This window comes from Typopeltis vanoorti, chromosome 3, assembly GCF_054136105.1.
Source record: "Typopeltis vanoorti isolate ZY-2024b chromosome 3, IOZ_Tvanoo_1.0, whole genome shotgun sequence".
Lineage (NCBI taxonomy): Eukaryota > Metazoa > Arthropoda > Arachnida > Uropygi > Thelyphonidae > Typopeltis > Typopeltis vanoorti.
In genome coordinates, this window is record NC_143551.1 from 97,496,539 (window position 1) to 97,524,303 (window position 27,765).

The 27,765-nt window shown below is 35.8% G+C and overlaps 1 protein-coding gene across 1 annotated transcript in view; it reads left to right on the top strand.

The window, feature by feature from the left end:
* The window catches only part of LOC150108407 (reelin-like), a 920,570-nt gene that overhangs the window by 764,048 nt on the left and 128,757 nt on the right, over positions 1 to 27,765 (top strand). Inside the window, exons 50-51 of the mRNA XM_090390755.1 lie at positions 7,689 to 7,903; positions 22,660 to 22,852. Of these exons, the coding sequence (XP_090246881.1) occupies positions 7,689 to 7,903; positions 22,660 to 22,852 (408 nt within the window). The remainder of the gene's footprint in view (positions 1 to 7,688; positions 7,904 to 22,659; positions 22,853 to 27,765) is intronic.

Genomic DNA, 27,765 nt, shown 5'->3' on the forward strand with positions numbered 1-27,765 from the left:
GGTTAAAAAACTATGAACAACATAGAGAGTCTCTATACATAATTAGTATGAAAACGTTGTAGTTGTATTTAAAGCTGTTCTTTTGTTGGCTGCATTGTTAGGAGAGTGCGTGCTTGCAGCATCACGTGAACGCCAGTACATGATTACAGCTGAATGACTATCTGGGAGGTTGTAGTTCAAGTTATTATTTAGATGTTCAGGGTTGAGGATGATTTCCATAGATTCTATGATTTTTCTCTCCGATTCATCATGGCAACGAAAGATGTTAGTAGATCTGTCCCAGCGAATATGACTTGGGATTTCATCATTAGGATTAACCTAGAAAAGGATATGGCTTGATAAGGCACTGGCTTGCTGTCTCTTGTAAGCAATGTCCTTCATGTGTTCCTCCATGTGTAATTCAATAGATTTGTCTGTCTGGCCAAAATAAGAAATATCACAATCACACCAACTTTTGTACACACCAGGAAATTTAAGATGATAATGACATGGTTTTGGGTGGCTTATTAAGGAGTGGATTTTTGGAAGTGGAGTGAACAAAGTTCTGATATTGTATTTTTTTAGAACCTTGGCTAATTTTTGTGAAACTGAACTTATGTAAGGAATAGATATATTGCCTTTAAATGTATTTATTTAAATGTGTGATGACTAGGAGGATTAAGAAGGAATTTTTCAATAATTCTTTTAGAATATTCATTAAGTACGAAAGTAGTTTTGAGATAGTTGATTTCTTTTTGAAGTTCATTTGGGTCATCAAGAAGAGAGCGAGCTCTATGTCCCAAGGTAGAAATTATTCCAAGTTTTTGGGGAGGAAAGTGATGGGACTGACTATGAAGATATCTGTTGGTATGTGTAGGCTTTCTGTTGTTATATCTAGGATGTCTGTGTGACTTTGACTATCTTTGTATCTTTAATTGTCTTTACTTTAGCCTTACAGTTAACATAAATTTTTGTATCACTTAATATCAGATATTCGTTTGCCGACGAATTTGTATTAATTAAAGACTGCGCCAGCTGGCAACAAATTCTGATATGTCATCCAAGAATACTTAAAAAAATGTAGGGATCAAGAAGTAAGCAGTCGTGGTCCCAATTCTTCTATCACTAATGGTTTCCCCTTAAATGCACGGTATGAAATTTTCCAAACAGTAGCTCAAATCCTCAGAAAGGATGACAAACTCATTTGATTATATTTTAAGAAACACATTTATTATTGCACAAAGACAAGTATACATGTTAATCAAATCCTTAATCTTAAAAGCGTCTGGGTTCCCTTTACTTAATTAATCACAAACAAAACTTCTATACTATATTCCCTTACTTGACATAAATTCCTCACTTCTAAACGTACATCTATTCTCAGACTCTTATAACTAAGTTACCTAATATTATCACACATGTAATATTTCATATATACACAAGACAACTCAATACTTCTGACATGAATTTCTCTAGGATAATACTTCTTAATCTTACTTAATCCCCCTCTCCAAAATTTCAGTTAACATTTAGTTACGTTCTGACCATATAACATTACTGATTCTAAATCACACAAACAGTTCGGACCTCGGCCTCCTGTTCACCTGGAGCCTAATATACTTCCTTCTCAACTGTAGACAAAAGTGTCCAAATCGCAGATGGTTCTTATAACACTACACAGAAATAGCATGCTTCCTTAACTTCTGTTTCCTTACTCTTCGGTTACTTTAATTCAACATTTAACATAAGAAAATCTTCCGCTTACCGTTCTTGCCTTGAACTGGATACTTTGGTCGGCTTACTGTACCTTCACTGATGGCGGTCTTGCTATTCCTTTGTTTCCATACGAACCGAAAAACATTCATACACAGATTTGAACACTGACGTTGATTTCATCAGTGGATCTTTCTTCTTATGGCTCTGAATACATTGTAGTTGCAGCCTTGGCACACATAGCAAGGGGGGATTCTTGCTACATGTGGCGGCAAGCTCGACACAGCTCTCTGGCAGGACTAGGTGCCGACGAAACCCGGAGACAAGAGATAAGAGAGCGATTCGAATCCCCGCCGAAACCTTTATACTCCAAAACAGCTCCCTCACACGGTGGTGTCGTCACGCATACGGCGGCTGCCGATTGGACGCCGTGGCTACGAACTACTTTTACATGGCTTAAAGTTTGCTCTAGCTTATACATATTTATTTGGCAATTTATACATGATCTTATATTTTAATTCATTTACAACTATTCTCTATTAAACTCATGGGCTATTCTAACATTGTTTAGAGCTTACACATTTGGATATTTACATGTACTTGGATTGTAAAAAGGCACATTCTCTGTCCGGAGGCATAAGCATGTCCTTATACTCTCCTTATTAGGTAACTTAATGTTGGGCGGGAAAAAAGGATGACTCATCATTTTTTTCCGACACAACACTATACATCGCAATTTTAAGTTTACCAGAAGACCGGGTCAGTTTCACATCTAGGAAAGGCAGGGAACTATCAGTTTCAAGCTCTGCTGTGAACTTTATACTTGGATGTCGACTATTGAGATGTTCCAGGAAATCCATTAGGGAATCATGTCCATGGCTCCAAATGAGGAAAACATCCACATAACGTTTCCAAACTTTAGGTGTTAAAGCAAAGAAAGAGATAGCCTTCACTTCAAAGTCCTTCAAGTAAATATTTGCAAGAACAAGGGATAAAGGATTATCCATCGCCAGACCATGATTCTGCTTGTATATAGTATCTTGGAATCTAAAGTAACCGGACTTGATGCAATGGATAAGTAAGGCCAACGTTTTTTTGGATAACTTGTCCTTGAGTAATGTTATGACTTCGTCTGTTGGGATATTAGTGAACAAGGAAATTATGTCGAAGCTAGCCATGATTTCATCTTCATTAACTGTCACATCCTTAATGTATGAAACAAAGTCTGCTGTGCTATTGCTAAAGGATGAGGACTTGCCTGAAAAACATTTGAGGTATTTTGCAAGATGTTTAGAAAGTTTATACGTAGGAGAATCAATACCTTCCACAATGGGACATAGTGGGATGTTTACCTTATGGATTTTTGGAACTCCATATATGCACGGAATAAGAGGATGGAGAGAACGTAGAGACAGGCGAACGTTTCGAGATAGTTCAGTGGTAGTTTTCAATAAGTTGTTGATACGATTTTGAAGTTCTCGAGTTGGATCTCTCTCAAGTATTGAGGTATCACTTTGTAGTAATTCAAGCGTCTTATTTTCGTAATCTTCAGAGTTGAGGATAACTGTTGCATTGCCTTTGCGGGAAGAATAATTATATCTCTGTTTTTTTTTTAAACTCTTAATTGCTTTGCATTCTTGTCGAAGTAACACATGGAGGAACACGAGGGACATTGCTTACAAGAGACAGCGAGCCAGTGCCTTATCAAGCCATATCCTTTTCTCGGCTAATCCTAATGATGAAACCCCAAGTCATACAGTCCGCTGGGACAGATCTACTAACATCTTTCGTTGCCATGATGAATTGGAGAGAAAAATCGTAGAATCTAGGGAAATCATCCTCAACCCTGAACATCTAAATAATAACTTGAACTACAACCTCCCAGATAGTCATTCAGCTGTAATCATGTACTGGCGTTCACGTGATGCTGCAAGCACGCACTCGTTTGTTTCGTTTGTTGCACGTTATGCAACAAACGAAAGAACAGCTTTAAATACAACTACAGCATTTTCATATTAATTATGTATAGACTCTCTATGTTATTCATAGTTTTTTAACCTTCAGTGTTTAGTGTTTTTTCTTTTATAATGTCACCTGATGAAGGCTGTTATAAGCTGAAACTAGTCGTATTTTACTATTAAAACCCCTTTTACCTAACTCTCGGTTTAAGTCATTCAACTCATTTCACAATATGTATTTCAACCGAGTCAATGAATCATCATACACACACACACACACACACATATATATATGCACACACACACAGGTAACCCTCGCACAACGTGGATATTAGGTTCCACAGAAATGACGCGTTATATAAATTGCGTTATGCGAGACTCAGATCACATAGAATAAGTACGGTTTTTTTTTTATTATATAAACAACAATGACATCCAACAAAAAATATTTTTATTGAATTCAGATAATTCACGTAAGTCAATAAAACATATAAACTATGAAACAAAATAGATAGTATAAACTTATTATTATTATTATTATTTGACACCTCCAGGGATTTCAAAGACTCATCGAGGGAGAGTGCGTCAACAGCATCGAACGATTATAAAAATACAAATTGTACGTAAACTTCATTGCACATAATGCATAAACGTTTTAGGCAAAATAAAATAAAGTGCATATTTTAATCGTCATCACTGTCTTCAAAATGAACATTTTGTAGATGTTCTTTATTTACGAGTGGCTGGGCATCGTCATCACTTGAAATCTCTTGGACATCATTAGTATAATTCTCATTGCATACTTTGGCTGGTTTAGTTATCAAGAAGTCAGTAATAAGACCTTGCTTACCACTATGCTGCAATTTTTTGTTAAGTTCATGATATGAGCTAAACAAATATCCAATTGTATTGTGAATTTTCCGGAGCGCTCCATTGAGGGATCATTATCCGTAAAATAACTTCCTTATTTTCTTGCCAAGTCCAATCCTTCTGCTAATTTCTTTAAACTGAATTCTTTAACGGATTCATCACCAGAATCTTCAGCAGAACATTCCCTGCCAGTTCAACGTCATGTATTAATTGTACCAGATCCTCCTAATTTAAATCTATTTCCCCATCAATTAATTCACTAATTTCATTTTCAACCATATCACAAAAGCCCTTTAAGTGGCCATTACTATCAAAATAAAATGTTTACATAAAAAAGCATTACATATTGTATATAACTCACCAGAAAATAAAGTGCTCATCTTGAGATTAACACAGTTATGATTTTTAATGCGCTTTCTTGGCAAAAAAACGAAGGCAGTTTTCAACAATAAACACTTTATGGGGTAAATAATTGATATACATGCGTGATAAAGGGTATTTTCCCTAATATAAATTCGCTACTTAGAACTACATGCGCAATACAGGCAGACGCAAATTTATTGAAGATAAAATTTTATTTTTATGTCGCGCGGTGAAAAATATATGAAAAGATAAAGGGCTACTACAATTTGTAGTTATAGACCGTGTTTTTATCGAAACTGCGTTGTATAAGTACCGCGTTGAACGAGGGTTACTACAATTTGTAGACCGCGTTATATTGAAACAGTGTTGTATAAGTACCGCATTATAGGAGGGTTTCTTGTATATATGCACACACACATATATGCAGCCATTACACTACTGGTCTCTCCTCTCATCTATTAAAAAAAAAAACTACATTAAAGTTACAGTCCTGTTTTTGCATGGCTAGAGATCAAATTCTTATTAAGCTTTAATGATACATCATCAGTGGCAGCCTAATCAGTATTTGAAATACGGGCTGATGTTTGTTATTAAGAAATTATGACTAAGGTCCTGGAGTGCTGCAGTCCTAGATGTTATAGCCTGTTAGAACAAAAGTTATGTGGCTTGAATATGCTATCCATCTTGAGATTTATTTTTATACTATCATTATTATAAAGGTGGTTGATTAGAATTTTCCAGTCATTTCTATGTAAAGTATCCAGAGCATCATCAGAGAGGCCAGATTTACCATAGATATTAAATTTAATGTGTCATTTGTGTTCCTTTTTTTTCATAAGCATCCACTTTGCTTATATGTAGCAAATTACAGGTGTATTGAATATGGTACACTCCAAGGTGGATTAGGGAAAGAGATCCTTGTAGGAGTTGCATTAAGGGTATATTTGTGTAGTATTCTGTTTATTTTTTTCTCGTAATGCTTTAACATATAGAATGATTAAGGTTTGATGTAATCTAATTTATTTTCATTTTTAGGTGTAGTCTTGTGAAAAATTTTGTTAATAGCATTTTTGGTTTTTTGTGAGTGAAAAAACTATTTTTTTTTACTCATTAGAACAAATATTTATAGCTTTGTTTTTGAGTTGTTAATGACACCTTGTTTTTTGTTTGGTAGTGGTAACTGTTTATGTGTATGTATTAGCCAGTATGTGTAGACTTATGGCAAACTGTGAATGGCAAGTTATCCAGAAATAGAACTACTGATGTGTCATTAGAGGTTAATCAGAATTAATCTTTGACATATAAAACAGGATGGAAGTTTTGATGTAAGAGTTTTCCCTCTAGCGGTCATTCAGTAGAGTAATGGTTGTTGACCAAGTTAGTGGTATTTTAACATACCTGTTTGAATTGTAATGTGACGTGTGTGTGTGTGTGTGTTTGTATACTCTAGATCAGCGTTTCCCAAACTTTTCCTACGACGAAGCACTTCTTGAATCCTGAAATGTTGCGGAACACTTGGTTATTTTGTAATGTATTAATTAATAATTAATTGTTAATTTAGCTGATTTTTATTAATAATTGATCATTAATTATTAATTAATTAAACATCAAATAAACATAAACATCATTAAATTAATTTGTGCTGATTTTCATTGACATATCCCATTCTGATCACCAAAAATTTATAATATTATTATAAGTACTTACGAGTGAATGCAGACTTTTTCTCGTGTGTGCTGGTAGTTTTCCCCTGCTTTTGTACATCCTGGAGATCACTTTGTAGGCTGGAGGCGGATGAATCACTATCTGCTGCGTTGCAAACATCTTCAATAAGCGATCTCCAGGATGTACAAAAGCAGGGGAAAACTACCAACACACAGGAGAAAAAGTCTGCATTCACTCGTAAGTACTTATAATAATATTATAAATTTAATGATTATGTTTAATTGATGTTTAATTAATTGACAAAGCACCATCCCCATCACTCTGATATATATGGATGAATCACTATCTGTTGCATCACAAACACCTTCAATAAGAGATTTCTTAACACCAAAATTAAACAAAGTCCCTTGTCTCTTATTCATATTAAAATTTAAATCTGCAGGCCTATTACTTTTAAAAAATCACGGCACTACTGTTTCGAAACTTTCACCCTGCAATATGAACTTGCAAAGAAAGTATTCAGACTACCTTGATCTTCAATTTTAGTGGAAAAATTTTTCTTTATACTTCCTTGCTGATTGGTCACTAACATTTACAACACAGATGTTCTTTCTTTCAGTTTTGAGAACAGAGGATACACCACCCATTATTGTAATCAGCTTGCAGGCAATTTTTATGACTGATCATAAACAGCAGTATTCCCTTTCCCAAATGTTGAAAGGTTTCGATGTGTGAAAATTACCGATAATTCATGAATACTTCCACGTTTAAAAATACATGACTTGTTCACTAACATTTGCTACACATATGTTATTAGGCGTTCTAGGTTTGAGCTTTTCAACATATTCACGAATATTATTCTCCTCAGAATATTTCCACTATAAAATATTTATTCATGAAAAATGCTTAGAAAACTAAAAGACAAATTCCAGGAGAACTTCTCGCAGAACACTTATTCACCTTCCGCAGATCACAGTTTGGGAAACCCTGGATGATGACCTTAATATGAAGGTCGAAACTTTCATGTATGAATGAGTGACCTGATATAAAACTGGAAATAATAAAACCACAAATTATATAAATTTAATATTACATTCTCATGTTTTACTTCTAATCACTAAAATACATTTCAAATTGTAGTTTGCCCTAGGATGCACTGCTTCTTGGAATGATCCAGGCATCCCTGTTCAACTAGAATATTCTGCAGATTTTGGTCAGACTTGGACTCTTCTTTTGACACAGTGTTTACCTTCTGAATTGTCCTGTGTTGATATAGCTCAGCTACCATCCATATACTATGCACCACTGCAATGGAAACGAATTGTGTTACCTCTTACAGGCAAAGTTATGTCAAGGTTAGTGTATTTTATTTTGTTTATATCAACTGCTTTATATCTAGCTGAAAGAATTTAATAAAACTTTGAAGCAGACAAGAAATTCTGTATGCACTTTAACAATATAAGTCCTCCTGATTATCATTACCATTGTAATTTTTTGTACCTGTATAGTTTTGATAATTTCAATGATAATGATAAGATTCTTCCATAACACTGTCAGAAGAAAGACTGCTAGCAAGATGAACTGATTATTATTATTATTATTATTCAGTACCTCCTTGAATCACAGCTCATCATGGAAGGCCAATCTCAGATAACACAAAGTCTATATACCACTCCTTAAAACTCATTCTTCATGCAAAAAAGCCACATCTCATCCTCTTGCTCACCACTTCAATTTGCAACTTCCAGGTATGACCCTTTTCTTTGCTCCTTCCCCTTTTTCTACCATATGAAAGATCTTTCCGGTGTCAACCTGTAACTTCATCTCAACAGTTTACCTGTCTCAATCTTTTCATCTCTTTGTCTTCCATCTGCCAAACTCTGCAGTGCACATATCCCCCAGTCTGTCCTCATAACTAAAATTGTATAGTCCTGATATCACTTTTGTTATTTGCCTCTGTATCTGCTCATTAAGACTAATTTATCCCCTTCAAATCCCAATGGTTAGATTTCAGCATAAGAATTTAGACATGGTCTGATCAGGGTTTTATATGCTGGAATCATCACTTTCTATCTCTGCTCATCAATGTCCTCTCTGTACAACACCAAACCTTCTCCACCTCTGCCATATATCTCCAAAACTTCAAATTTCTATCAATCATCATCCCAAAATCCCTTGCTCCCACTTCCTCTAGTATAGTTCCACCAACAGAATGTTCAGCATTCTATCAGTGGATCCTAAACTTCAAGACCTTACATCAAGTTGCATTAAATTGATATCCACAAATCATTTGCCCATCTCTCCAGCTTATTCAAATCTTCCTGAAGGGCTACCATATCACCTATTACTAATAACTCTTTCCAATTTCATATAATCTGCAAACAGCTGAATATTCCCTCCCCCTGCAATCCCCTGATACTCTCATTGATATAAAGGTTAAACAGTGCAGGTCCCTGTACTGAGCCCTGTGGAACCCCACTTACAACCTTTTGTTTCCTTAACACTGCTCCATCACAGAACTCTCTGGTATCTATCAACAGCCAATCTATAATCCATCTCACTAACCTGATATCTAAACATATATGCTCTAACTTATATATCAGCTTATCATGTGGCACTCTGTCAAATACCTTTGTAAAATTCAAAACAAAGGCAGTATATGGCTTTCTCTCCTCAACTGCTCTTGTTACTTTTTTATAAAACACAAGCAGATTGCAGAAACAAGAACACTCCTCAACAAATCCATGCTGACTCTCATAGAAATTACCCTCATTCATCCCATTTCGTATGTGATTTCTCAACTAATTTCCCCAAAGTTGAAGGTCAACTTTGGGGAAATTAGTTGAGAAATTATCCGAAAAGTTGAAGGTCAACTAGAGTCTGGTCTGTAGTTTGACACTCCCAGTTGTGTCACCACCATAATACAGTGGCACCATCTTATCCACCTTCCACTCTTTGGGCATCTTTCCTGTGGTCTCCATTGACCTTCAACTTTTCGGATACATGAAAAGTTGAATGGAGCTATCATTTCCTTAGCACATTCTGTTAAAACAGGAAATCGAATGGGAAAAATCGAATCTGGTCATACTTTCTTATTGACATCCAGAGCACTTCATTTTTGAAATACACTCTCCTCGTTCACTTCTAAACCTTGAACCTGCCTCATCCATCTAGTAATAAAATATACTTTTCTAGGATGAAATACCCTAATAAAGTGATTATTAAACAAGTCCATTATGTCTTCTGCATCAGTCACTCAACTCCCATTTTCATCTAATATTGCCTTTCTTTCACAATCATTTCTTCTCCTAGCCACATAATTAAAGAATTGATTTTCCTTTGATCTCGGGGTTCTTCCCCATTTGATTCCATTAGTCATCCACTTTACATTAAATTGTATTATCTTTTTCACTTGAGGTATACAACTTTACATTGCTGCTAATAATATTTCTTCACTAGTTCCAATGCCATGTTGTACCATCATTTTTTATTTTGGTTTAACCAATAAGAATACAATTTGGTCGGCTAAATCCCAAATGGAGATGTTAATGTCAGCTCTTTGCTTTATGCAGATGATGTTATACTTCTAAATAAATCCGCTACAAGTCTGCAAGATTCTCTGACTAAATTGAATAGCTGTTGTAATAGATATGGTATGAAGGTCAGCAATAAAAATACAAAGACAATGAAAATAGGCAGAATCATTGAAAAAGTCAACTATGTTGTGAATGGAGAACCTGTGGAACAAGTAAAACATTTCAGCTACTTAGGCATGATTTTTACTGAAGATGGTAAATTAAATATAGAAATAGACCACAGAATCAGCAAATCTGGTATGGTGGGAAGTCAACTGAATAAATTCATATGGAATAAGAGAAATTAGTCGGAACACTAAATTAGCTGTATACAAGACAGTGTTCAAACCAGTTTTAACTTATGGATCTGAGAGCTGGGTCAGAAGTAAAACACTTGACCAAAGACTAGAGACCACAGATATGAGAGTCCTGAGAAAGATTATAGGCGTGAACAGATGGCATCAATGGCAATATCATATTAAAAATGAGGATATTAGGAAAGAACTTGACATTGTCAGCATCCAGGAATGCGTTAGCAGAGCTAATCTCAGGTGGTATGGTCACTTAAATAGAATGGGAGAGGAAAGATTAGCAAAACAAGTGTTCTCTGCCAGGTTGGCAGGAAAACGACCCAGAGGAAGACCAAGATATAGGTGGATTGATACGGTACAAAGTGCCTTAGAGGATAGAAATATAAGATCTGATAATGTTGGAGTCTTGACAAGTAACAGACTGATTTGGAGGAAAATTGTAGATAGGAAGTTAGTAATGATGTAATTTTTTCATGTAGTACTGTCATATCCTGTACACCCCTTGAGGGTACATGGCAGGAATTTGATGATGATGATGATGATAGTTCCAATGCACTGATCATATTCCTCCCTTCCAATTCTTCCATCCATGAAACTGCCCAAGCTGATTTCTAAGATTATTATAATCACCTAATTTATGATTCCACATAAATTCCTTTCTCCTCAATACTTCTTCATGTCTTTTCATTCTCCACTTCAAGACTACACAGTCATTCTCTACAGCCGAGGGCAGGGATAATATCTCAGTTACCATCAGATCCCCTGATGCTAGGACCAAATCCAAACTTTTGAACCTTGAGTTCCTTCTGCCACATGATGCCTAAGACATTTGTCCCTTAAGAATTCCAGAAATTTTATTCTGTCACTCCTACATGCTGTTTCCTCTTCCCAGTTATACTGTTGTGATTAAAATGTCCCATAACGATCACTTGTTTTACACTTGCCAAACTCAACTGCCTAAACATCTGGTTTTTGCATCTCCTCTATGTTCCTTGGCTTATAGCAGCATCCCACTAAATATCCTGTCCTTCCCACTTTCTCCAACTTTTCCTCTCTCTGAGAGGAGACCCAACTCATCACTTATTAATACATATCCCCCCACTACCACATTTGCCCTTTCTATCCTGCTGAAATATGCTATGCCTTCTATTCCTTTCAAGATGTTTTCTGTTAACCATGATTCACTGAGCCCAATAATTGTTAGACAGACTGCAGCTATCAATACCACTAGTTCATTTCCTTTATTCCCAATGTTCCTGGCATTTTTATAAAGAAACATCAATACATTATGATTATTATTAGTAGTAGTATTGCCTGCAGAATTCATTTGATTCTGCAATATACCATACATTCTCCCATCTTGCAAACAACTATTCTCACAATAGATCACTCTGGCAATTCTAGTTTCCCTGCCCAGACATTCTTACTTGGAAAATTTCATGCATCTCCCCTACTAGCTGTGGTCTTGGCAGTGCCATTCCCTGCATACTACTAGTCCCACTCTTCTATGCCTTAAGGGAGTCCATTAGTAGTTATTGCTAGCTATCCTGGAAGCCTTCCAAAGCATTCAGTCCAATACACTGACTAGTAGTCTGCCTGTGGGCTAACTTTGAAAAGAACACATATTACATGCTGGATAAAATGGGAAAAAAATAAACCTACTCTGTAGACCATGATTTGTGACCACTTCAAGTTCCTGTAAGCAAAGTGCTGATATTATACCAGGTGATGAAACTCATCTACCTCCTAGTGCCACTAAGGTGTGATGATAGCTAATGTGAAGAGAAAGCAGGTTTAGTCCTAAGATCATTGCTTTCTGCACTCCTAGAAAAGTTATTCATGAGTTCCTTCAAAAAAAACAGCAGTTGTTTTTTTTTTCAAAGGAACTCCCCGAGATCTTCCATTTATAACCAGGAATTATTTTTATCATATCCACAATCAAAAAAGTAAGAATTTACAGATGCTTCATATTAGAATTAGAAAATAATAGGTCTCTCTCATATTTGGAACTCCTTCAGGAAGTCTGAGTAGACACAAAATACATATGTGGTGTATAAAAAACTCGTACATACTGGAGGATGCTTCCATACTGCATCCCACCACCACCAGAAAAAAAGTGGCATTATCAGATCTGTCCCTGACAGAATATTCTACATCTCAATTGGCAAAGAAAAAAGGATCTGATAACTTGAGTGTCTTAGTTATAACCCTATCACAAAATGCTACATACACTCTACTACCCATGTGATAAAACTAAGAGCTCATTTTACACCAAATCTGGTACATAGTTATAAAACATACCAAATATATGTACCTAGGATATAATGAGCATTATACTTTTCACCATGATGGTACTGCAATTATAATATAATTGCAGTACCATCATGGTAATATAACATTACATATAAGCATTGAAACAATTTCTAATTAACCATTTATTTCTTCACTTGTTGAATATTGTGTGATTTTTTATCTTCATCTATTGTATATCTTTATATTTGTTCTGAAAAAATACACTGAAAAGGATGCGAAACCTGGTTGAATAAAGTATTAATAAATATCAAGTTGTTACTATGATGCTTACGTATTAAATATTTATTGTATTAAATACCTTGTGATGCTTCCCCTTTGAAACAGCTCACTGAAGATGCAACTACCTCTAATAGAAACCTATTCTGCATACTCACCAGAAAAAGAATCTGGACATCACATGTCCTAGCCAAATCTTTAGCTAATTTTCAGGATGACTCCAAGTTCTGCCTGCACCAGCCATAAGTTGCAAAATTACACTTGTATCTATACTGTAAATCAGGACCAGCATATAGTATTTTTCTTGTGTGTGCGATTAATGTTTGGCTCCTTTCCTAAAAAAATTTTTTTTGGAATAAAGTGTGAATAAAATGAACAGGAAATGAAAAACAAATTAAAACTGCTTTATAGTATAATGTTACCCACAGATTAGTCCTGCTTATACAAATTTTTTCAAGTTATATAAATTTTCAAAATAATATAAAATAGTAATATAAAGTTAAGAGACTTATTCAAATATTCTTTACATTAATTTTGCTAAAAGGGACTCGTCTGGCTTTCATTTTAGCAAAATCCTGTTGCTGTGCATCAATGTTGATAGACTGAGCAATATTATTTTCTATTGAAATTAGTGCCAAACCATTTAGTTTTTCTTGACTCATGCTTGATCGCAGGTAGTTCTTTATTAATTGTAATTTAGAAAATGTTCTCTCTTCCTTAGCAACTGAAACGGGCAAATTCAAGGTATATTTTCGTAAATTTTAATCAAAAATTACAGTGATATAATCTGGTCCAGGATACAATTTCAGAATTTATTTGTTCGTTTCCGGAAAGATCTGAAGGGGCCCAAATGGACATTCATAATTATATATACCATTCTGTGCAATTCATTGCTCATTTAAACTCTTACTTCATATTTTTGACATCTTTTAGGTGCCTTTTCTTCTGTGGCACCTGTGTATATTGCACACTTCACACATGCCACCAGCCAGGCCTGCTGTAAATTTCCCTTACTATCTTGTATGTTTCTATCATCTGCAGTTCCACAGGCCAGTTATCATCTTGGCAATCCACTTCTGAATCTGATGAACTGTCTGTCTTTCCATCTGCTTATAATCCAGGTGTCTATATCTACAAGCACAATACTTTAGATGTAATCTTATCAAGCCTTGTAAAGAGAAATAATTCTTTTTTCTTAACCTCTTCAGTAATGAACTCAGTAATGTTGCCCTAAACTTTAACTTACTGTTCACTATAGGCTTTATTGATTATATAAGCAAATGTTCATTAAGATGATATTCTGCTTGCATTATCTTTCTTCCATGATGCACGATCTTACATTTAGAGATATTAGACTGAAACTAGTCTGTGTGGTTAGCCTAGTGGCTGTGCGCTTCGCAACCATATGCCTGGGAAAGGAGTGTCCTAGGTTTGATTCCCATCAGCGGCGTGAGGAGCTGAAGGGAATCCATAGCCAAGTTAGCCGGTCTTGGACATAGACAGTAGGGTTTTTCCCCAGTTTATTGTGGGGGTTTTCATCCCGCAAAGCAGGCAAACTGGCCTTGAGAACTCAACACTGTGGACATAGGATACACCGGGGCTTAGGGCTGACCACCTTATCCTGTAATTTGGTTGAGATCCAATGATTAATAAACCCTCAACACCGCAAGGTAAAAGAGGGTAAAAGGAAGAGATGAGACTGAAATTCGTTAATATTTACTCATAGAATTTAATTTGGCCAGAAGGAACATTAGCCATCAGATTTATAGTATCAGATATGTCCTATTTCACTCACCCCAACTTACCATCATCAGCAAAGAACTGGATATCACTGTCTGGTCCATTCCCATTATCATCAGTATATTAGTTAAAGAACAATGGCCTGAGTTCAGAACCTTGTGGTACACCACTGTTCAATTTCTTTCTTTCTCATAGACTTATTATACTTCCATATATCACTTTTTTATATCTGTCAGTCAGCTGCTATCTATCCATATCTCAAGTTTATTTTGCATACCCATCCCTTTGAGTTTGTATAATAGCTTTGCATGTGAAATTAAATGGATTTACCATGACACTTCAAATGCAAAGGCATTTGAAGTATCATGGTGAATCCATTGAATTCTGATGTCACTCTATTAGAGAACATAAGCAGATTACTAAAGCAGCAAGAGCTACCTTTAACAAATCCTAGAGTTGTGCTATCTTACCCACCTGTGGATGCAGTTCCTAATCAACTTCTCCAAAACTTTGATGACCATACCAGCGGTACTGATTGGTCTATAATTTGCTGCATTTGTCCCAACTCCACCCTTCTATATTATTAGAATTATCTTACCTTTAATCCCCTCATTAGGAATCATACATGTGCTGAGACTTGAAATCATCCTAGTCAGGAGCATTGCTGACTCTCTTGCATATTCCTTTACTATCTGATGCTGATACCCTATCCACTTCTATTATTTCATCCACTTTCCCCTTTACATCCAGAGGTCTAATAGATCTACCTGTAATATATACCTTACTGAGTTTTAGTTTTATTTTTGTAGGCGTAGGTTTCTGTGGCTTAGCAGTTCAAAAGAAAAATTCCAGTATTGCGACCACATGTTTATTGAGATAAAGATAAACAAAACCCAACAAGTTTTGTATGTCATTTGACTTACTTCTTCAGGGGTTAAAGGTAACTAAACGTTTAAACATGATAAATGAGAAAATTACTCAAAATAGTCCATTAGATGTGTTATGGCCGTCTAACTGTTCATCAAATTAAAAATTAAAAAATCCAAATGCAGAATCGATACAAACGTTCATGCATGCTATGTTTGAACAATGCTGGATGTTGTCACGTTCTGTTGTTCACGTTCACACTGTCCAAGGTCTGACTTGCGTATATTTTTTATGAATGCTGACCAAACTTGATGTAGAATTAGGCCTTGGTTTTTGCATTGTGTTGGGATTCTAAGCATATTTGCAGCTTCTTTAAATTTCCTTGTTTTTTGTCAATATAAGACATGTTCGTTTTATGCCAGAATACATTATGGCCAGTTGAAGTTGTGTGATATGTTAGGCCTGATTTATGTTCTCTCCTTTTTTGTACATCTTTTTGATGTTTGATCATACGAATTTCTTCCCGATCTACACCAAGTTTGGTCAGCATTCATAAAAAAATATACCGTCAGACCTTGGACAGTGTGAACGTGAACAACAGAACGTGACAATATTCAGCATTGTTCAAACATAGCATGCATGAACGTATGTATTGATTCTGCATTTGGATTTTTTAATTTTTAATTTGATGAACAGTTAGACAGTCATAACAACATCTAATGGACTATTTTGAATAATTTTCTCATTTATTGTGTTTAAACGTTTAGTTACCCTTAACCCCTGAAGAAGTAAGTCAAACGGCATACGAAACTTTTCGTATGCCGTTTGACATACAAAAAGTTTGACATATGTTTATCTTTATCTCAATAAACACGTGGTCACAGTAGGCCAGACAGGAAGATCGGGAGAAATTTGTATGAATGAACATCAAAAACACATACAAAAAAGGTGAGAACATAAATCAGGCCTAGCATATCACACAACTTCCGCTGGCAATAATGTATTTTGGCATAAAATGAACATGTCTTATATTGAAAAAACTGTTTTACAAGGAAATTTAAAGAAGCTGCAAATATGCTTAGAATCCCAATGCAATGCAACAAAAAAAACCAGCCTAATTCTACACCAAGTTTGTTCAGCATTCATAAAAAATATACCTAAGTCAGACCTTGAACAGTGTGAACATGAACAACAGAACGTGACAACATCCAGCATTGTTCAAACATAGCATGCATGAACGTATATTATCAATTCTGCATTTGGATTTTTTAATTTTTAATTTGATGAACAGTTAGACGGCCATAACAACATCTAATGGACTATTTTGAGTAATTTTCTCATTTATTGCGTTTAAGCGTTCAGTTACCTTTAACCGCTGAAGAAGTAAATGAAATGACTTACTTCTTCAGGGGTTCATACGAAACTTGTTGGGTTTTGTTTATCTTTATCTCAATAAACATGTGGTCGCAATACCAGAATTTTTCTTTCGAGTTTTAGTTTATTTAATTTTATTATGCCCATGTTGTTAGTATCAGCAATCCTTAAATAGTTGCCAGATTAGTTTCACTAGTTATATTACTGTGACAGAAATAACTTCTTTGTTCTTTTTAGGGAGTTAACCAGTTAGCTATTCTTGGATAGAAATATTTTGTTTCTCCCCAAAACTCAGGTTTTAACCCCAGCAATCATGTATGGTAGATATTGTGTTAATGGATAGTAGTAGTGGCCCGTACATAAGCACTGCGACACTGGAGCACCCCAAGGAAAAAATTAAAAAATTAAATTTTGTTTGTGCTTATAAATAATAACAATGCTTACAACATTATATAAATGTAGTACAACATGTTAAAGACTACAGCTTATGTTTGGACATTGATTGAATAGTTAATAATTGGAGTTCGATTAACACTTTAGATTACGAAACAAATGCACTGCGATCTAACGCCGATATTCATTTGCTCTTGTCATTGCACATTATGTCATTCCCAACTGTAACTGCTCAAACGGCAGTGTATTTTTAGTAAGCTTACGTGCCTTATTTCTGTGAGATATGAAGCGTTTATTATTGGCACGTGTTCATGATGAACTATTTTTTTGTAAATCTTATTTTATTTTGTTAAAATAACATATAATTATTTATTTATTATAGATACAAGGCTGAATTATGATGAGTGTCACTGTTGAAAATATGAAAAGAATTATTTTTTTTCAAGATTGTTGTGTCCACATTTGGTCACCAAGATTTGAAGAGGATAAATTAAATTTGGTGAGAGTACAAAAGGCAGTTAACCAAAATGATACTAGGCTTTTACAATGTTAGTTATGAGGATAGACTGGAAGGTATGAAAAACTACAGTTTGGTGGATAGAAGTTGAAAGGTAACATGATTGAGACATTTAAACTGTTGAGAGGTATTTACAGAATTTACACAGGGGAGATTTTTCATATAGTAGAACAAGGGCAGAGGAACAACAGGCCATCCTTAGAAGTTGTGAAAGGCGGTGATGGGTAGAAAAGTGAAATTTGTCTCACTGAATATTTTTTGTAAATTATTGTTAATAATAATAATGTTTGTTTGTTTTTTTAATTAGTTATTCAATCTTTGTAATTCATATGCACTATTACAATATATATATATGTGCATAATGCTATATAAAAAGTGTCATCTTTATCATCATCTTGCATACATTGTATGATTTATATAAAACAAAGATTTTTTTACATTTTCTGGTCACTACACTGATTAATTATCCAGTTCTGAATGCATTCCTTTTTTTATAAATGTACATTTGACAGAGAGATTATTAGCATTCAATCTATTTACATTATACCTTTACATTGCCTCTGGGTGCAAAAATTCACAATATTAGCCACGTCATCCAGATGAAAAAAAAAAAAAGGTTAGTCGAAGGAAATGATTGTCTTGGTTGGTACAAATGATTTGAGAAGCAAGAAGTATTCTTGAGAGAGAATGTAAAGGAGTTGTTAGAAGAGATAAAACCAAAGAGCAAGAAGGTGAAGATTGTAAGTCTCCTACCACGCTATGATAGAGGCAAACTGAGGAGGAGGACATTGATAGCAATGAGTCTATACATAGATTGTGCAGAAGAAATTATGTAGGATTTGTGGATCAGTGGTCTGTGTTTGACAGAAAGAAGGATTTGTACAATACTGATGGACTATATCTAAATGATTTTGGTGTTAAATGTCTACAGAGAGAAGCTTTGTTCACTTAGCATGCTGAAGCACAAATTCAGGGAAACTAAAGCAATTAGAGAAGCAAGTGAGTTTGTGTGAAGGTACCCATGAAGTGAGTGAGTGTGAGAATGACCAAGTGATGAATCTAGTCTCTCAAGCAAAAATATTAAATAGGGTAGTCAATTCAGAAAGTAATGGTCTGGGGGGGGGGGGGGATAAAAGGATGCTGCAGTTTCTATATACTAATGCCAGAAATATTAGGAACAAGAGGGAGGAGTTTTTGGCATTGCCAGTGCAGTCTCACCAAAAGTTATAGGCATTAGTAAGACTTGACTAACAGCAGATGATGTAGTTACAGTGATAGAATATGAAGGGTTAAGTATTTTCAGGGAATATAGAGAAGACAGGATGGGGGGATACGGTACTGCTGATGATAGCAGATGAATTTCAGCCAAAAGGAATAGGACATAGGCGGGAGGATGGCTGTTCATTTGAAGCAATCTGGTGTGGATTAATGCCAGTAATACAGAATATACAGTTGATTGTTGCTATAGGCCAGGGAGTTCCATAGATGATCTAGAAGACATGCATCGCCAAATTAGTACAATGAGTACAGGTCGAGTGATTATTATGGGAGACTTCAACTATGGAGATATAGACTGGAAAGAAGAAAGATCACATGGCAGGAAGGAAATAGAATTTATATACCTAAGAGATAATTACTTAAGGCAGCATGTGATGGAGAGGACTCGGGATGGGAGAGTATTGGACCTAGTAATAGGATCAGAAGAGTTATCCATAACCAAGGTGACCACATTGCCTCCAACTGGTAAAAGTGACCATACAGTCTTGACTTGGGAGATTGTAAAACATGAGGAATATTCTGTCAAGAAGGGGGTATATGTGGAACTACAAGTCAGGACATTATGACAAGCTTAGGAAGAAGCTTAAATCTGTGCCATGGCATAAAACAGTGCAGGGTAAGGATGTTAGTAGTGCATGGGATATAGTTAAGAGTCATCTAGAGGAAGCAATATTAAATTGTATACCTAACATAAGGAGGGTTAATCAGATAGGAGTGAAATGGATGGGTAATATCATTAAGAAGGAGCTGCAGAAGAAGAAAATTCTGTATAAAGAGAAAGGTGATGAGCAAACTCATGAACAGTACAAGGCTCAGGCAAGAAATGACCAGCATGGCAAGGAAGGCAAAATTGGATTATGATTAAAAATCTAGCCAAGCAGGCTAAAAGCAATCCCAAAGAGTTCTTTTGTTATGTGGCAAGTAAGAGGAAGAATGACTATCAAAGTTTAACCTTAATGAGTGATGATGATAGTCATGAGGAGACAGGAGCAGATAAAATAGTTGAGTTACCGAGTGACCACTTTGCAAGGATATATCATCCTAGTGAGGTTACTGCTTCAACGTATGTTACCAACACTGATGTGGGAACAGAAGTGGATGAATTGGAGGTGCTTAGACTATTGCAGAATCTCAATGTAAATACAGCTGTGGGATTAAATGGGGTATCAGGTAGGATTTTTGAGAATGTGCAAGGGAACTAGCAATGCCTCTGACTAGGTCCTTTAATTTAAGTTTCAGCTCTGGTAGAGTTCCAAGGGAGTGGAAAGAGGGCATAATAATCCCTTGCTTAAGGGAGGTTCCTAAAACTGCAGTAGCAAATTATAGACCAATCAGTATCTCAGGTGTGGTGGTAAAAATACAGGAAAAATTGGTCAAAAAAAAAAAAGAATTCAAGAATGGTGGATAAAAATATGATACTGTATGAGGGGGAAACATGATTTTGTGAGGGGTTGGCATGCCTGTTAATAATTTACTGTATTTTTCTAATAGAATAACAGCAGAGTTGGATAAAGAAAATGGCTACACAATGATTCTGCTGGATTTTGCAAAGGCATTTGACAAAATACCACATGCAACTCTGTTATGCAAATCAGAACAAATGGAGATGGATATGACACTGATTAAATGAATAAGAGGGTGTCTGTTGGACAGATATCAAAAAAGTGGTATATGGAGGGGCAAAATCGAGGTGTAAAAAACTAGTGGTGTGATGCAAGGTTCAGTGCTGGGACCATTGATGTTTAATATGTACATAAATGATATAGGAAATAAACTAAAAGGGAATATTCTGTTTTTTTGCCGATGATGCGAAATTAGGTAGAGTAATAGTTAATCAAAGTGATGTGGAACTTGCAAAATGATTTAAATAGGCTGTCAGTATGGGCAAAAGATAATGGGTGTCAATTTAATGTGGAGAAATGTAAAGTTATGCATTTTGGGATAAATAGATTAAAGCTATGTATCACATTGATGGCACTGTACTCCACGGAATAAATGAAACTATACATTTAGGGGTGGTGTTGATAAACAGAGAGTTAAAGTTTAGCGGACATATTGCTAGGGTTCCTAAGGTATCCCTAAAATTACTTGGCTATTGAAGAACACATTAACAAGTAGAGAAAAGGAAGTTGTTATTCCTCTTTATGAGTCCTTGATATGTCCACATCTGGATTATTGTGCTCAAGTCTGGTCTTATGGGTTTCTCAATGATGAGGAAGCAGTGAAGAAGATGAATTGTCTGTGTAATGTTCTCCATGACGGTAGATTGAGGGTGTGTGGATTTAGAAGTCAGTTGATAGGAGAAAAAGAGGGGATATGATAGAAACATATAAGTTGCTTAAAGGGTTTTCTGGGATTGATGCAGGGGAAATGTTTCACCACTTGGCTAGAGGGACCACAACAAGGGGTCATCCCTGGAAGTTGAATAAAGATATGATTAGTAGGAGTGTGATGACTAGATTTTTTGCTTGGAGAGTCATGAATGAGTGGAATGGGTTGCCAGAGTCAGTTGTGACTGCTTTGTCTGTGAATGGGTTCAAGGAGTGGTATGATAGATTGGGTCTCTCACAACGAGTCTTTGGACTCCACGGAGGTTCCGGTATAATGCTAATAATAGAGTTAACAAATTGCAGTCTGTTCAAAGAGTTCAGTGTTCATTGCTTTGTTACTTGTGTTCTGTTTCAGAGATAGTTCCTGAACCAGATATGTAGTGCTCCTCTTATTCTGATTGAGTATAGTTTTGTCAGTAATATGTTGTGTTTCAAGTGTGTCAAAAGCTTTGGTTAAGTCAAGAAGTATAACAGTGTACATATTTTTATCAAGGGCTTTGTTTATGCCATTGGAGATATGTTCTAATAAGGTAGTGCGTTTTGTTTTATTGAAGCTGTATTGCTTTTATGAGATAATGTTGTATTTCTATAAGCAGTTCTGTAGTGTAATGTGTGTTATTTTTTCAAGAATTTTGGAGATGACTGGTAGGTTAGCTATATGTCTGTAGTTCTGTGTGTCATTTCTTTTTCCGTGATTGTGATTTTGTGTTGATAATTTTGTTTGTTGATCATTGAAAGATTATCTTTTTTTTGAGTTTATGAAGGTCTACATAGATGAATGAGTCTACTAATTCCTCTTGGTTCATATCCTAACCAAAGTTTTTTGCAATAAAATCTTGTGGTAAACTTTTCATTTTTCAAGTTAATAATTCATTAAATGTAGCCCATCTTTTCTTCATATTAGCATTACATTCCATTAATTTTTGAAAGTAGTAGTGTCTTTTTACCCTCTGAATTTTTGTTAGTTGATTTCTTTTGTTTTGTGTAATGTTTGTAGATGAGTATTGCTGAGTGACTTATTTTGATCTTTTCCATAGATTTTCTTTTACTGTAATACTGTTCAGAATGTCATCTTTATCCAGGGGTTGTGTATATAATAATAATTATTATATGACAGACTGACATTATTTCTGTGTTTTATTAAAAATGTAACTAATAAATGACTTACAACATATCTTTGTCTATCTTAAAATATAGATGGACTCGTTTCCGATGGCAGCAACAGGCAACTCAAGAAATATCTGTTTCTCATACCTGGGGTTTGAGAAATCTTTACATTGGCCCATCATGTGACAACAACTGTAACGGTCATGGATCATGTTTCTTGTCGAAATGCATATGTGATAAAAGTTACTCTGGAAAAGCATGTGAAAAAAATAAAGATAACCCTGTAAGAGAAGTGCTTATTAAGATAGTGTTAAATTTTGTTAATTATCATAACAGCTACAACTTTTGTTGGTTAAAGAAACCTGTATTATTATTTGTCTTATTATGTGCACATATCACTGACCTACAGAACACCATGCCAACAAACATTATCACTTCTTAATTATAATAAAAAGGTTTATAACAAAAGTTCACAAAGGTTTGGAAAATTGATTATTATTATTATTATACTCTCCATGGAGTCAACAGACTCATCGTGGGCAGTTCATCCAACTGACAACATATTTATCATATAGACTCTTGAAATCCTTAACACTCCTTGCATTAACAACGTCTTCATATGGCTAGCCACAACCCAGGTGATCGCTTCATGATCACCTGGGTTGTGGCTAGCCATATGTTATATTTTACCTTACATTTTACACATCCAACTGGAGGAAAGTGTGAAACCTCACTCACAACTCTCAAGAACTCGAGAAATTCATTTTCCTTATTTCCAAATGCTATCTATCTATCTCTTTATTCCAATCTATACTGCAATAATTAAAAACATCCATAATAATTACCCTTCCTTTGTTCACTAATCCAAGTCGTTTATACATTTCTTTGTCAACACTCTCCACATTTCCAGGCCTATAGCAACATCCAACTAAATATATCTTCCTGTCAACCTCCACGTTACATCACACTGCCTCATAATCATTGCCACTATTTCCCTCTTTCATGTTTACCTTATGTGGACATAATTCCCCTGCTATCATAAACAGCACTCCCACCCTTTTTTTTGTTTATTCTATTCTCTTAAAAAAATACTCTATCCTTCCATTTCTATTCCCATTAGAATATCATTTTCATTCATCCATGTTTCAATAAACTCAATCATGAAGCCATTTCATTTCTCTCTTACAAATGCCAGAAGTATATTTCTGATACTTCTGAGCAAACTAAATAAACAGTAATTCATTTTTAGGTCTATAACCAGTCCTATCTGAGCCACTTGTTGGTTGTGATTTCCCCACCACAACCTGTGCAGTCACCTTTATCACCACTTACCACATATATCTGCTCAGTCTCAACTTCCCCACCCACAGTGCAATATAATCCATCTCCATAGACACAATAACTGCCGCTTTCAACATCCAATCTCCCTATGCCACGTCTCCCTGTCCAAAATTAATGCCAGCAGCACTCAGGGTTGCCAAGTGGTCACCCTCCCAGGTACTAACTGAGCTCAGGTTTGCTTCAGTGATGAAATGGTGCTTTCAAACCAATCTGGCTGCTGAACAGATTGGTTTGAAAGATTATTATTATTATTTATATGGCACTCTATGGAGTCAAAACACTCATCATGGGAGACCCACGTTATCCATTAACACAATGGCTATCATACATCTCCTTAAATCTGTTTGCTGTTGGGGTTGTCACAACCACCTCTGGCAGTTCATTCACTCCATGTAAAGAATCTAGTCTACACATCCTCACTAACCCCCACTTATAGACAATCTCTACAAGTGGAGGTTAGTGAGGATGTGTAACTTACATATAAGTTTCCATCATATCCCCTCTCCTCCACATGTCAGCAAAACTCTGCAGTACAGACACCCTTAATCTATCCTCTCATCAAGAATTCACAGAACTCATCTGTGAATTCTCTTCACCACCTCTTGATCCCCAAGAAATGCAGGTGCCCAAATCTGTGCATAATATTCAATATGTTGGCAAATCATAGCCTTATAAAGAGGGATAATTACCCTCCTATCTTTGCTTGTCAATGTGTTCTTCAGTATTCAAGTAATCCTCTGAGCCATTTTGACAACTCTTGCAATTGTCCTCTGAATTTTAAATCTGTATCCACCATCACTCCCAAATCCCTAGCCTCATCAATTTCCTGTAAACTAGTACCACGAGTATGTAATAAAGTGTGTAATCTTTTCATCCTATTACCTTACATTTTACAACATTAAATTGATAACCATTATCCTTTGCCCACACTGCCAATTTATTTAAATCATCCTGTAAGATATCTACATTACCTTCATCAACTATTGCCCTCCCTAATTTTGTATCATTGGCAAACAACTGAAACTCTTCAAATCATCCACTATATCATTAATATACAAATTAAAAAATAGTGGTCCTAATACCCTGTGTCACTCCACCAGTCATTCTCATTTGCCCCTTGATTCCATCTCATCATACACCACCTTCTGATGTCTGTCTATCAGCCAATCCCCCCTTTATCCATGCCACCAGTCTCATATCCATTCCCATTTGCTCCAACTTATGTAATAGTTTTCCATGTGGTATTCTGTCTTTGCAATGTCCAGCAGTATCATGGTGTAGCCATTTTATCCAGTTCTGTTGTCACCTTATTATAAAATGTGAAATTACTGAGGCAGGACCTACTTTTTACAAGCCACTGCCCCTATAGAATATCATATTCCTTTACACCCATTTGTGAATTTTACTTTTAACCAACTTTTCCAATATTTTAGCTATCACTCTAGAGATATAAGGGGGGGGGGGGTTAAAAAGTTCTGATAAACACCTAGAACAAAAATGATATTAAAGCAACTGATATAACCACAAGAAAGAACATATCTTAAAACCCTTTAAACCCCATGTTTCATCAAATTGTAATAATCTGTTTTTTTTCTTTTAGGCTATATAAGGAGACATTCCAGAGATTTTGAAAAAATTCAAAGACACAGAGCCATGGGCCATCATCAGGTTTTTTCATGCTGCAAGAAAAGTCTGCAACTAAGATTCACTAAACTTTATGTGAGACTGTAGGGAACTGTGTCCCAGCATATCCAATAGTTGCCAGATGGGTGGTCAAGTTTAAAACTGGTCATCTGCAGACAACAGATTCTCCCAGGTCAGAAAGTCTTTCCACATCAATCACACCTGAAAACATTGATGCAGTGTGCCATGATCCTTAATGATAGATGAATACCAGCCAGAAACATTGCAAAGACTCTAGCAATATCCAGGAAATGAGTTGGAATCGTTATCCACCATCATCTGAACATGCAGACACTCTCAGTAAAGTGGTCCCCAAATGTTTGAATGCTGACCAAAAGAGAACGTGTGCTGTTATCTCAAGGAATTTTGGCTCATATTGCAACTGTTGATGAAACATGGCTTCATCACTATGACCCAGAGACCAAACAATAGTCAGTGGAGTGGAGACACAAAGATTCTCTATGGCCGAAGAAGTTCTGAACCCAAAAGTTAGCAGGGAAGCTTCTTGCCATTCTCTTTGAGATATGGATGGGGTAATCCTTACCAAGCACCTCAAAAAAAGGTGAAACCTACAGCTCTTAAGGAATGGAAGGAAGTACTGAAGTAAAAATGTCATGGGAAACTGAGCAGAGGTGTGTTACTTTTGCAGGAAAATGCACCTTCTCACACTGCTCACGAAATCCAACAGACAATATACAACTTGGGTTTTCAATGTCTGCCCCACTCACCCTATTTGCCAGACCTGGCCCCATCTGAGTATTTTCTGTTCCCAAATTTCAAGAAACATTTTAAAGGAACAAAATTTATCACAGATGATGAAGTCATATATCTGCAACTGAGGACTGGTTTGTGCAAAATGGGAAAGACTTTTTTCTCAGGATTGCAAATGATGCAGAAACTTTGTAACAAGTGTATAACCCTTCATGGGGAATATGTAGAATAATGTGTAAGTTACATAGTTCTACCTCAATTCCTTCATGGTGATCATCACAATTTTTGAGCACACCCTCGTACTAATTGGTCTGTAATTTGCTACATCTGTCTTGAAGCCGTCTTTATGTAATGGAATTATCTCTTTCCGCTTCCTTGGACCTTGCCAGAGCTGAGACTTAGATTAAAAAATTTAGTCAGAGGCATGGCCAGTTCACTTGCACATTCTCATAGCACACGAGCTAGCATACTGTCCAGGCCAACTGCTGTATTCGCATTGATTTTTTCAATATACTGAGTACCTCCAGTTCATCTCACTCAATTCTCGCATCAGTCTCTTTCACCTCAATAACTGCAAAGTCACCACCTGGATGATATACCCTTGCAAAGTGATCACTAAGTAATTGAACTATTTCTTCTGCTTCTGTCACTTTCCTACCATCAGCACTGAGTAAAGCTATCTTACTGTAATCATTCTTTCTCTTACTTGCTATGTAGTGAAAAAACTCTTTGGGATGTACTTTGGCCTGCTTAGTTAATTTTCTCTCAAAATCTGATTTATCCTTCCTTACCATATTAGTTACCTTTCCTGCTTGTGCTTTGTATTGATCTTGAGCTTCTGATTACCATTTTGTTTATATTCCTTCCATAATGCTTTATTTTTTAGCAGTTGCTGCTTTATATTGCTACTCCACTTAATCCCTACTTGGTTTATTCTCCTGACTCTGGGTATGCACTCTGTACTGCCTTGATCAAACAATCCTTGACCACTTCCCATGCACCAATGATTCATTCCATGTTGTTTCTTATGCCATGGCACTGCTCCAAGTTACCTCCTAAGTTTGTCAATAATTGCCAGCTTTGTAGTTCCACATAAACCCTTTCTTAACTGAAATTTTCAAATGTTGAGCAACCTCCCAGGACAAGAATGCATGATTACTTTTCCCAATCAGAGGTAAGGTTGCTACTGTAGTTATAGATAGATCTTCTGATGCTATTATGATGATGCTAACAAAGTTGTTCAATCTAAGTATCATCTCTGACAAGGTTCCAAGGGAGTGGAAAGAGAATAAGATAGTACCATTGCATAAAAGGTGGCTCCAAGACAGAGGTAGCAAACTACAGACCAATTAATATATTGGGAGTGGTTGTTGAAGTATTGGAAAAAGTTGGTGAAAGGTAAAATACAGCTGTGGGTGGATAGGGATGTGATAATTTATAGTGGACAGCATGGTTATGTAA